This window comes from Paramormyrops kingsleyae, chromosome 2, assembly GCF_048594095.1.
Source record: "Paramormyrops kingsleyae isolate MSU_618 chromosome 2, PKINGS_0.4, whole genome shotgun sequence".
NCBI classification, from domain to species: domain Eukaryota; kingdom Metazoa; phylum Chordata; class Actinopteri; order Osteoglossiformes; family Mormyridae; genus Paramormyrops; species Paramormyrops kingsleyae.
Window position 1 is genome coordinate 35,405,024 of NC_132798.1, and position 12,919 is coordinate 35,417,942.

Sequence of the window (12,919 nt, forward strand, 5' to 3'; positions counted from 1 at the left end):
ACCCCGCCCTGAGCTCCGCCCCTGGCACCCAATGCGCTCTGCGCCGGTAAACAGCCGCGAGATTTACGGCCCGATGCGTGCCGCCGCGTGCAGGCCACTTTTACAGTGGAGAAATGTCCTCCTGTGAAATGTTACAAATGCGTAACGGTAACGTTAGAGCGCGGCTTTCTCAGCCGCTTTTCCAGTCCGTGACGCTTTATTTTATCGCCTCACCCGGACCGTTTTCCCGTCTTTAGGACGCTATTGGCGACAGGAGCCCTAACAAGCTGAAGCCCTCATGCCAGCCGAGCGACGCCTCCACGCTGCTTCACCCCGGTCTGTATGCGGGCACCCTGGCTGTGGACCGCGCCCACATCCTTAGCCCTGCGTGCGACTCGTTCACCGCCTCCATAGTGTCCCCCCTGCCTATGCCGCCACAGCCTAGTGTCAGCCCCACCCACACGCCGCCGTCGCCCATGGCCTGTGAGGACCCGCGGCTTGAACTAGATTCTCCTCTGGACACAAGTGAGCCGCCGGCGAAGGATGGGTGGGATGGGGTTGTGTCCCCAGGGGGCACCATTACGAGTTTGGCCATGCTGAAGCTCAACCTGGAAGTTGGATTGCCGGCAGCCACTCCAGGGTACCTGACTAGTCACCAGGGGGCGCTGCTGCAGCTGCAGACAACCGGCCTAGTTCGCCGGCATACTGAGCGGTTGGAGAAGCTTGTGGGCCTCTCGGTGGATGGCCTGCACCCCGGGGGGGCGCTCACAGTCCCAGAGCAGATGGACACCTCCTCAGAGGATGCCGTGGAGGACATGGAGGTGGACCTGGGCCTCTCGCCGGAGGCTGACGCACGGGCGCCCTCACCCCTGCCGGGGCCTTCGGGGGAGGCCCTTAAGGGCGTGTCGACACCCACGTCCTCGCCGCTGACACGCAGCTCCAGCAGCGACAGCCTGCGCAGTGTCCGCGGCAAGCCGGGCCTGGTGCGGCAGCGCACACAGGAGATTGAGGCGCGCATGCGGCTGGCTGGCCTCACTGTCCCCTCACACCTCAAGCGCTCCAGCTCCCTGGCTAAGCTGGGCGGCCTCACCTTCTCGGAGGAGGACCTCTCCTCTTCCTGCTCCCCCTCCGACACCAGTGCCCCGCTCCTCTCACCAGAGCCTGGAGGCAGCTGGGACTGGCAGCGGGACCAGGCCATCCTGGAAAAGGAGGTGGCGCTCACGAGTCTGCCACTAATGAGCCCAAGGAGCTGACAGAACGAGGGTCACCTGACCTTTGACCCCAGCTGAAATCAGTCAGGCAGGCTTGTGTAAGCGATAATAATGGGGACCTCTAGGTCCCAAACTGTAACATATGTACATAGATATACAGTATATATATAAATATATTAAAATATATGTATATTAATATAACGCCACATCATATTTATGAAGAATCCAAATATTATCACTTGATGATTTCTGGGTTCAGATTCTGCTTGCTTGAGCTCAATGAATGTGTGTGCAGGTTAACTGGATGACCCATTCATAAGAGGCAAAAAATTGGGTTAAATAGGGGTCAAATGAGTACAGCGATTCCCCTATGACAAACAGACAGCAGCTTTTGAAATCTGGTTGTGTATCTTGTTGAATGTTCGTCGTTGCTTCACCCAGCGATCTGTATCCCACCCCCCACCCAGCTCGAGGTATGAAACATATTTGTGTGAGCCGCGTAAAACATAGGCAGCCCGACACACTGGTGTGTTTTGACGTACAATATGACACGCTGAACAGCTGGGATATGCCTTCGGACAGACAGCAAAATACAATCAGAGTAACTTTCTGGAGGCTTTTGTGAGAAATGGGAAAATCTTGAGTGTCTTTTACATTCCCCATCTCTCTCTACCTAAAAGTAGCCTTTAAGTGGTTTGAGCCACTTTGTTTTATTTGCAAAACTATAAACAAAACCCTTACAGTAGAACAACTGGACTGTTATGTGCAGTGGGGAGCAGTTGCACTAAATTAGCTACTGGACTGTTACATCTGTTTCTTGGCCTGTTTCCCTGAATATACATACCACTAAGTTCAAATGTTAAATGATCGACTGGTGAAAGCAATAACTCTCTCCCTGTCCTTGTGACGCTGCGCTCTAGGAGACAGGTGACCTTATAACACCCCCTACTGGCCGGCTATAGTAAGAGTGCACTATCCCTCACATACCGCTCTCCATAAAAACTAATATTTAAAACTAGTTTTACATATGTGTTAATCATTTCTTTTGATTTCTTTGCCCTAAAAACAAAATGAATCATGTAACTCACGTATGAATTGTTTTATTTTCCTTAAGCTACTTCCTCCACTAAAGTTTCTGAATGTCTGTCTAGTGACGTCAACCAAGGTGCTGACGGATTGTTTCCGAAGTAACAGAGAGCAGTGCTGCTTGATTCTGGGGGGGCTGAACAGCAGGATCCCAGTGTGCACATAGTGAGATCACACAGAGACCTGCTAAAAACATTAGGAATGGTGTGTTTTTGTGCCTACAGTGGAGTGGAATAAAATACCACTAAAAGAGAACAAATAATCAAGGCGAATCTTCAGGTTCCACAACCAAGCCATAGAAGCTCATTTAACCACATGTTGCTTCTTGAGTTACCTCGTTTTGTTTGTTTGGTTGTTTGTTTTAATTGCTTGTGTCAGGAGCTCACAAGCCATTCTGAAGGATGTCTTTGAAGATTATTTGTTCTATATTTTGATAGAAAATGACAGCGGAAAAAATAGAGACGTGGACAATGGATTTTTATACAGGCAAATGTGGGTAAGTTCCCATATTGCTCTGCATCGTGTGATGTGATGGGGGATGGTGGTTGCTTGTATTGCATTGCTTGGTGTCCATGCCCACCTATGTTCCGACACCCCCCTCCAAATTATTTTTTTCTCAGTCTTTGCTTTGAAGTGATAACTTTCTACCTCTTTGATTTACAGCGTCAATGGGCTGTTCATTTGTAGGGTTTATCGTTTTCTTTCTAAAGAGGACTGAAGTTGGCATATACAACAGTCTAACATCAGCTAAGTTGATTGTAATGTGATCATAGAACTCAGGCTTGGGTACATAAGGACCTAAAAAAATCTCCCTTCTCCATTTTTTTGTTTGTTTGTTTGTTTTCTGAGCATTTCTACGGTTTTCATTCGGAGGTGGTTCCTCTGAGGTGTGAAGTTCAAGCCAAGCTGTCGTCTATATTGTGTCTTGGTGCAACTGCTGGAATTCGGCAGATTGTCTAAACTGGCAGGCTGCTTCCTAAGATACACTTGTCTGTTTTTCCCACAAGGCCCGACTGTGAACATGTTGCGATCTGGACCTGGGCTCTTGAATGGAACACTGAAAAATGCTGCCAATGGCCCTCGCGTGATCTTTTAAAATTCTGCAGGCCTGTGGGAATGCAAACGTCGGAGGCAACGTCGATGTCAAACGGACCAGCTAGGCTTCAAAATGCCATACAGCAGCCAGAGATGCTCTCCCCCTGTTTGGATATGAAGTGCACCAACTGTGTTTCATTCCATTCCAAAGGCACACTAGTAACTGAAGGTGCCAACCGTACTTGGGCTGTACTGGGTTGGGTCCTGTGTCTGGGGTAGCGAGGTTCATGACTCCATCTCCTGCAATAGCTGGTACTCTGCCTACTCTGGCCCATCAGGTCTGATGCCATGGGACAAAATTTGTTCACAAGTTCCATTTTTGAGAAGACAACCTATGTTTCCTTGCAAAAGTTTACATCTGCTGTTAAAGCTCTGTTTGAGGGTTTAACAAGGGTTTCCTGTCCACGTTTGTTAATGTCACAGGTGCTTATAAATCAGTTATGTTGCTACTGTTCCTCTCTGTGTACTGGCACTCTGTGCTTTGGTCATTCCAGGGGGTACGTCAACCGATGTCTTTTGAATTATTTATTTCCTTTTGTATTTATTTTTAAAAATTGGCACATAATATGCAAGTTGTTTATGGAGTTGTGTATGCAAACTTATGCTATTCTACCATTGATTTATTTTATTTTAACATACTATGCAGTCAATCGTGTGTATCAGACACTTGTGAGCTGAGCGTGCATCTGCGTGTAACACAAATGTTACATGGTTACTGTGAATTTATTTGAAAAATAACAATGATGAATCACATCACATGATTAGACTGCATCATGTCTGTGTGGGTAAGGCTGGACTGGCCACATAGAACTGGGCTTACTAAGGATGCACAATTGAGCCAGACTTCTGCAATATGTACACAAATACTTTCTGGTTATGGTTATGTCTATGTGTGTGTGTGTGTATTATATATATATATATATATATATAATTTATGTATATAATATTACGTGCAGACATACACATGTCCTTTTATATAGGAAAGATACTGAACAATTCGCATGTAATTATGCATCTTAGGGTATACTGTACAGTCACATCCTTCTTGACCAAATGTTCTGGAAACTTTATCTTATTCTCTGTTGATGACGGGAATTTCGAGGGATCAAAGGCTGGTGACCGGTATTGGGCATTTCAGGTCCAGAGGCTACAAACCCAGAGCAAGATTTTGTTTTTACCAATCAGTTGAGCATATAGAGTCACAGTCACAGAGTTACTCACCTGGTTGGGATGAAGAAACGAGAAACAAAATCTTGGTCTGGATTTGTAGCTTCTAGGCCTGAAATGCCCAACATTGCTGGTGATATTCTAGGATAACTGACTGGCCCACGAACTGGACGTGAAAACTGTTTGACAGCCAGCAGTCTGGTGAGCTACATTTAATGCTAATGTGAGACTTGATCCAATGGTTTTTTTTTTTTTGCTTTATTTTTTTAAATAACAGCCCTTGAGTCCAGCTAAACCCTGTAGGTGGTGAAAGCAATATCCAGTAACCAGCTACACACACCATTTAAATAAATTAAATGCTTAATTGATGAATTAACAAGGTCTAATGTGATTTGAAGGAAAATCTGTTGTGAATACTCAGTTCTTTAGTATGGTGTGTCCCTGTGTGGGTATAGTTATGCTGTAGATACACACCTGTATGTCACTTTATCAGTAAAGTGTGATGTGTTCCTCACAGAGCTTCTTCTCTGCTTCTCACACCTACATTTGGGTGTTGCCATGTGCTTCTTACCTGTAATGGGTTTGTCATCCACACAGTTACACCATTGGCAGCACAGTACCAATGGCCCCGACGGGGTGCTCCTCTGTTCGGCTAAATTGTAAGTGTTCCTAGGTGGGTGTATGTGTTTACATGCCAGCTAGCTTAAGTCAGTTTGAACCCACTGCTGTAGGCCACGCCCCTCCCCAAGCCACACCCCAGTAATTTCTCCCCATGCCACTGACACCGCAGCCACAAGCAGCATTCCCACCGCGGCATCACTACGCTACGCATTCCCTTCATATGTAAGTGCCTTAAACTGTGAAGCCACCGCGGCATCGCCCGCGCCATCGGGAACCCCACCCCCCAGTCAGTCGTGTTGTGTGCGAGGAGGCCGGAGCAGGGAAAGTCAGCCGAATAGCATCCTGGCCCAAATCCTTCAATTCTTTGGAGACGGAAGGAAAATGTGTAACTTGTTTACCCCCCTTCCCCCCTCTTCCATTATGCTCACTGTGCCAGATTTTTATTTCCAAAGGTTTCCATTCCAAAGTTCTCTAGGACGGATGTTCTAAAGTGGCATTGATGATGAAAGTCAAAGAAGTGGTTGTAGAGTAGGATGCCCACTTGACCACACCCCGTGACACCGGCACCTTTAGGAAACAGAGAGGGTTTTCTTATCAGTGTCATCAGCACAAACCCATCCGTGACCTTAAGCTTCCTCTCACTGCACGACTCTCTGCTGGTTATCAAAGATCACTTTAAAAAAGATAAGACCATATTTATGGCGATTCTCCCCCCAGTCTTCTGTCAGGACGTGTCGTTGTTTTAGTTTTTTAAAGAAATATATTTAAGTATGTGCAGTATCTTGTTTTGTACTGTAAAGTTGCTGTAGTTTAAATGCATACTGCACTTTTTTTTTACATTTGTTAAAACAACGTACTGTATGTGTTTATTATGGAAATAAAAGATTTTCATTTTATTGCTCACTTAACTATTCTGATTGGCTATCTTTATTTATGACAGCATGCACACAGCCATTATTTAGCATTAATAAAACGTCATAAAGAACTAAGTTTGTGACCAACAAGCTGCATTTTTGGTTCTGCTGTTGTACCCCTGAATTACGCTACGTAATTCAAATAGCCACCACAGACATGTATCTCTCTGGGTAAAGCCATAATAGAAAATAAGCATCTAAATAAAAAATATTGCTATCTCTCAGGAAAAATATTAACTAAATTCAGATATATTTTCATTACTTAAAGATGTTGTGTTGTATCATTTTACTTTCACAATTAATTTCTGGGTTATCTTGACATGATAGTGTTCAGTATGTTACCCATCTTCAATAATGATTTACCCAGTTAGCAAAGCAATAATTGAGGACCTGTCCCAGGAGACACAAGCCTCAGTGAAGTGTAGACGCTGTATGGCACACTAGCATCAAATATGACTCACTAATCTTTGCAATGTGGGAAGGTTCTAGAATATCCAGAGGGAAAACATGTATACATGTCAACTCCATACACATAAATACACACTCAGCTGGGGTCAGATTCAGATCTACAACCCACGCCAAATGATGTGATGTCAGTACCTGCTTATGCACTGCCTGCTTTACAACTAGTCTGTACATGAGTAATATTCTCCCTTATATTCTCACTCTTGCTTTCTTTAAATATATACTGTATATACTGCCAGGTTGATCTGATTGGCTCACGAAAGATTCCTCCCTACAACTTGCATGCCCACAATTAACCAATAAAAGAGGCCCAGTAACTGAACACGATGTAGCTGACAGCAGTGTAATGAAAACCTTCTACAGCCAGTGGTGTAATTGAAATGTTAAGGCTGTTTGCAAATTTAACTTGCTCCACTCACCAAGGCCAATTAAAACAAATGATATAAGCTGTGCTTGTAAAATGGAGTGTAGTAATTCTTCACAACGCACTTCAACATTTCCCACAATGCTTCCTTCTTTCTTAAATTTACACACCGAAAACACTTCGACTTTAGGGACTATAAACAGTGTTTTGGGCTGGTAGAGGAATTAACTGCTTTTCATACCTGTGAATGTTTCCATTATAAATCATCCCTTCTGGAGAAAGGATCATAAAAATAGATCCAAAAGGCGGTAGACACTTCCTTCAAGGTCAAAAGTGCGCTTTGTTCATCTGTGATCCATATCAGGGTGGTGTTATTGTTCTAGTTGACAGAAGTGAGTGGAGCGGAGTGGGGAAACTGTGGGAGTCCGGTTTTCAGACCTCGAGGGAAGGGAAGAAAGGAAAAACAAGGGAAAATTTGGACACCACGGTCATGTTCATCATGTTTTTGGCGGGCAGTGCAACAACAACCCTATAAAGTGTAACTGGATCAGGGTTCTGGGTGGGCTGCCATTTGGATTTACGGCATGCTGGCTGAGCTTTGCCACTAGGCAGTACCTTAGACTGAATCTGGTCAGCTTCCGAATGGGGGGAGGGGGGGGGTGAAGCGTGGATTGTGCCCAACAAAATCCGTGGTCACACACAGGAGCTCTGGGCACAGTCGCTGGTCTGCATTGACAGTCCATTAAAAAAATCTGGCCAATCCAAAATGCCTTTTGTTGTATTGTTTAAGTATCCTGTTTTGGTGTTGCTGTGGAGACTGAGAGGCGAGAGAACAGGGTCTCACTCTCTATCCGGTGAGGGCGTGTGTTACCTCTCTCATGGCTTGGCAGGTTCTGATTAGCCATTGTTAAAGCCTTACATCACATTTGGGGAGGGAGCCGGCCCTCCCCAGCCCCTCTCTCTTCCCTTTCCCATAAACCAGTTCTCCCATTCTGCCAAGCAATTGCGTAGATGTGCTTCTGCCAGCTGTTTTTGCTCATGTACTAGCAGCGGCAGGCGTTAGTCTGCCAAGGCTTCTCTCAGTGGGCTTCCAGGCATATTTGCTGGAGGAAACATTCAGCACCTCTAAAGGATATTTAGCCTGAGTTTGGTGTATCTGTGTGTTTTTTAATGATGCATCAGGCTGAGTCTAATTGGTCTGAATCACCTGTGACTAGAATATGATTTTTGGTAGAATCACGTAGGGTTTCCACCCTACCACTCTGCAGCAATGTTCACTCTGCCCGACTTTGATGCTTGTGACACTGTCGGGGACCAGAGGGCAGCTGTGTGAGGCTGTATATATATATAGGGGACAGACTAGTGACTTATCACTGCCTTCTTGACGAGCTTGCATCTCCATTTACAAGCAGAAAAACTGATCTCGTGCTTCCTGAGTATAGACTTCTGTAAGGGTCATCTCCATTAGGCCTTGCACAGTCTCCAGCAGCGCAGGCAGAGTCTCAAGCCTTGGTCTGCTTACGCTAAAAGGTGAAAGAAATCACAATAGGCCCAAAGCCCCTCAGCGAGGTTCCTGGTGTGCCAACACTGCCCCCTACTGTGTGAAGCTACCACACCGCATCAGATTATGATTAAGGCCACTTCTGATACGAGTATGTCAAATCAACCAGAGCCTGCCTATGGTGACACTTTAACCCCCTTTACCCAAGACAAAGGGCTGAAATTCTATCTAACAGCACAAAAGTAAACCATGATGAATAAATAGCATCATAAATGGAATTATTAATGACTGATTGTATACCTTGCATTTGTGACTCCCATATAAAGATTTGCTGCCACTGGGTCCATGGTCTCATTGTGTGTTTACACTGCATAAATGGGAGTTGCCCAAATTCTGGGGGTTTTAGGGAAAGACGTGTTATAATCAACACGTTACCTGCACCTGAAACAGCACAGAGGATGGTTTAATATCCCAATAAGTGAGCTCTGGGCAAGCAAAGAAGCTGCACCCTGCAGCTAACAAGGACCTGGAGGTGGTGTTTCTAGCTGTAAGCCCATATGAAAGCATGATTGCCACCACAGCCCAGTAATGCTGGCATGGCGTATTAGGCTGCTGGTTTATTTCCAGGGAAACCAACTACAATGACCTACAGAAAAGCTCTTTTCATGGATGCCTTCTCTAAACAGTTTGTTGTTTCTCCAAGTTTCGTCACATGTATTGGGGGACCACAGTGAAACTCTTGTGCTACAGAAGGGGGGGGGGGGGCACTGTGATTGCAAGGGGGTTAGGATAAACAGCTGTGCTATACTGGACAGTACAAGAATAAAAAGATGTTTTCGTAAATAATTAGTGTAATATGGGCGATGATGTGCAGATCAACACAATGTGCTGAAAGTACACTAATAGAGCTGCACATTGCACTGGTTGTGGGATGGACAGGAACAAGTCACCGGTTGTTTAGCAACCTAATGGTTTCTGGGTGGTGCAGGTAGAGATAGCCAGTAGCACTTCGCAGAGGGCAGGATTGAGCAGAGGGTATGAACTGGGCCTCTGGTGTCCCTAACGATGCTGCCCTCGTCTGGCAGCAGACAGAGGTGGATGGATTGAAGCTGTGGAAGATCTGTGCCAATGATCTTTGAAGCTGCCTGGATAGTCCTTTGCAGTAAGCTGAAGTCCTGAGCAGTTAGGTTGCCCAGTCACATTGTGATGGATTCAGTCGGGATACTCTCACTGGTGTAGCGGCAGAAGTTCACCAGGGTTTTGGTTTCCAACCCAAAGCTCTTTAGCCTTCTTAGGAAGATCAGCCTCTTTAAAACATTCCAGTAGCACAGGATATCCGGCTAATAGCTACCAAGCTGGCATCTGTTTCACAAGACATACAGTAGTGAAAAGTTAAAAACATAGTGTAAATAACTGTAATACATGTTCCTTATGTGTCCCCCCCACTTTTATGCACTTCCTAATTAAAACGCTCCCTAGGCGATTGCCTATAGGGTAGACTGGCTCTGCTACCCTAGAACATGAAGCTGCAGACTGTCTCAGCAGGAAAGCCATCATTGAAGTCAAAGATTATCTTGTAAATGTTAAAGGAGAGGTTATTTTCATGCACCAAACACCATACTGTATAAGGTGAGATACAAATGACCATTTTGATAACATGCATAAAGAACCATAAAATAAGATAGAACACTGGAAGACTGGAACAGAACTGAGAAATAATCTCATCTCACTAGTCACAAACTTTGCAAACCTTAATTGTCAATTGTCTGAAACAATTACACTTTTAAATTGTCACCTATTTAAACGATTTTACCAGCAAGGCAGGTATAAACATTTACAATAGCATGTCCATCACTGCAGGTTAACAAATTTACTTTCTTACGATTTTCTCGAAGTTTATTCTGTGGATTTATCTACATAGTTTGCTCCTCTCACAAAGGGGGACGCCATTAAATCAAATAGCACTGACCGAGTTTATTTATGCACCAAACTTTAATTAGCAATAATTCAATTACGAAATATCTCTTCATTGTTAAAATATCGTTGTGGTGGTGTAATTTAAATGTGGTATATATATATATGTATCGTCGAGGAGGAATATCTGAGCGAACATGACTTCCAGCACAAAGTATTTAAACGGGTGCACAGGAATTACGAGGGGACGTTTTAATTGATAAACGTATGACGCAGAGAGAAACTTATTGCATTAAGCAAATGAGCGTCTGACATCACTCTTAATGCCTATTGCAGAGGCAGATGAGACTCACATTGCCGGGGCAGTAAGAGAAGGACGCGTAACTTCGCAAAGACAAAGGGGACTCTATAATTATTCCTGGAAGTGCACGGAGCAGCCTGCAGCATCCAACCTAACCGGTGAGTCCCTTTACCTGCTAACCATCTGCACCACGACCACGCCTCCTCAGGTTTGATCCCACGGAGGCTCCATGTAGATCTCGGAAAGAAGTGATCGGGAATAGGAATTAAGCCCACAGACATTCGGACCATTCTCCTATCCTCCTACTGTGCCATGTTTCACTTCTTGCGATAAAGAGGAGCACAAGGACGTCAAGTGATTCGCCTTAAGTGAGACGGTCACAGAGCCATGCACAATGAGGCCCTTGTGGCTTCGTGGGTTGCGGGGCCCTGTAACAACCCCTGGCTGTTAGTATTGCACTAATACAGAGTTATGCATTTGGCGATTTAAACTTGATTTTTCTATTTCTATTTCTATTTAAATTTTTGCATGTACAACATCCAGCTATTTTGCGGAAATGTGACTTTTAAAACACAGGTGAAAACTGAGTGTGAGTGCTTTTAGTTCTTCGGATGGGACTCAAAAACGGTTAGAAGACCGATGTGAGGTTATCTCGTTTGTTTTCATTTCACTGGCTTTAGCAACTTCCATTCCTCTACAGGCTAATTTGTTCAGGTTATCACCACAAATAAATATTAGTTAGTCACGATGTCAGAAGAAAATGTCTGTAGGCCTGTCCATTTCGGTATTACACAAACAGTGCAATATTTAATTTCCAAATTTGTACTTCAGCTACATTGCTCACCTTTGCTAGAATAGTGCCTTATTCATATTCTGTACCTCTTTACTTAACTTGCAGCTAAATGATAGCAGTGCAGATTTTAACATTTGTATCATTGATATTTTAAATTTAAAACCTGTTACATGTTTATATAAAGGTACACATAATATTTTTACTCCTATGTAACTATTTGTTGCAGTTGCAGATTGAGTTTAGCCTGAGCAGCATAAAGCGCTACAGACATGTTGTGCTAACTCTAATGAGCCCATCTGGATAATGTGGTGATAATAATCCCCAGCGATAAAAAAGCGAGATTTGATGAAAAACAGGCCGAACTACCCCCCTTTTTGTGGTGCTATGATTTTTCTCCCTTCTGCCACTAGTCTTAGAGAACCGCCCAGCTGACTGTGCCAGGCAGGACACACAGGACGCGGCTGGGAGAGCCTGCTTGAATGGTACAATTACGGGAAGCCCGCTCCGATCGCACATATGTTAGAACTAACTTCCCGTCCTGCAGATAGGGTGGATAGCTAAAGCTTTGGGGATTGGCCATCCTGCAGACACAGCTGTTTACGAATGATTGCCATGAGGGGCACAGCAGGGGCATGGACACCTTGGCAGATTCCTGGATGGGTGAGGTTGTACAAGGGAGGTGGTGGATGAGTGAGGGGCCCAAGGTGACATTTTGTCAGGGCGCCCAGAATTTCTAATTGCCACACAGAGATGAGACGCGGAGTCGTGTCAGGTCCCCTTACTGCTGAATGATGCTGAGAGTAATACAAACGATAACGAAGATGACAAGGGACAGAGAATTCACATTAAATAATTTTTCACAATTCACAAAAGTAACTCAAACGTGCTGTATTGCATTATAAATAATAATAATAAAGAAACTCTATGCAAAACCCAACGATTTTGCAATGCAAATATATACTTGAGGCATGCACATTTTACTAGTATAATTTGAGAAACAAATGATCCTCCATTGGTCAGATGAGCCTGGGCGGCACACATGGTCCAGCTCATCCAATGAGCGTCCACAGCAGTGAAGAGAACTTCTGTGGAAAGTGTTTCTCTGTTGACCTTGTGTGAGTCAGAGTTTCTGAGCAGTCAGTGAGTTAGGAGTAAAGCTCATATTGTGCTAGATCACAAATATCAATGTTTCTCAATGCTTGGCTCTTAACTTGAGCAGCAAGTGGCATAGTGTGTAAGGACACTGACACATTACCTGTTTGCTCATATCCCACGCAGGGTTCCACTGTCGTTCTCTTAAGTAAGATATTTGATACAATAAAATATAATGAAAGAATTAAATTGCTTTGAATAAGAGCAGGCACTCTGCAGCATTAACTTACTTATTCTAAAGGAGGATTGTTATTAGGTTCTCAGTCTGTATTTAGTATTTTTACACTGTTCGTCCATGCAGATATGAACAAAAAGAACCATTCCAGAGGCAGGAAGGGAGAGGGTGTGGGATAACA

The 12,919-nt window shown here is 44.4% G+C and overlaps 2 protein-coding genes across 7 annotated transcripts in view; both read left to right on the plus strand.

Annotated features, from left to right (window-relative positions):
- Positions 1–6,067, plus strand: part of ssh1a (slingshot protein phosphatase 1a) — a 29,561-nt gene extending 23,494 nt beyond the window's left edge. For 3 of the 5 annotated variants that reach the window (XM_023833329.2, XM_023833331.2, XM_023833330.2), the window contains one exon: positions 237–6,067. In XM_023833329.2, the coding sequence (XP_023689097.2) occupies positions 237–1,232 (996 nt within the window). In that variant the 3' untranslated portion in view covers positions 1,233–6,067. The remainder of the gene's footprint in view (positions 1–236) is intronic. The other 2 variants (XR_002840768.2, XR_002840769.2) reach the window with 2 other exon arrangements.
- A 4,558-nt stretch (positions 6,068–10,625) lies between these two features.
- Positions 10,626–12,919, plus strand: part of LOC111854879 (coronin-1C-A-like) — a 43,437-nt gene continuing 41,143 nt past the window's right edge. Inside the window, exons 1-2 of one of the 2 annotated variants that reach the window (XM_072709042.1) lie at positions 10,642–10,776; positions 11,822–11,893. In XM_072709042.1, coding sequence (XP_072565143.1) covers positions 11,891–11,893 — 3 coding nt within the window. In that variant the 5' untranslated portion in view covers positions 10,642–10,776; positions 11,822–11,890. Of the gene's footprint in view, positions 10,777–11,821; positions 11,894–12,919 lie in introns of both variants that reach the window. The other variant, XM_023833351.2, reaches the window with a different exon arrangement.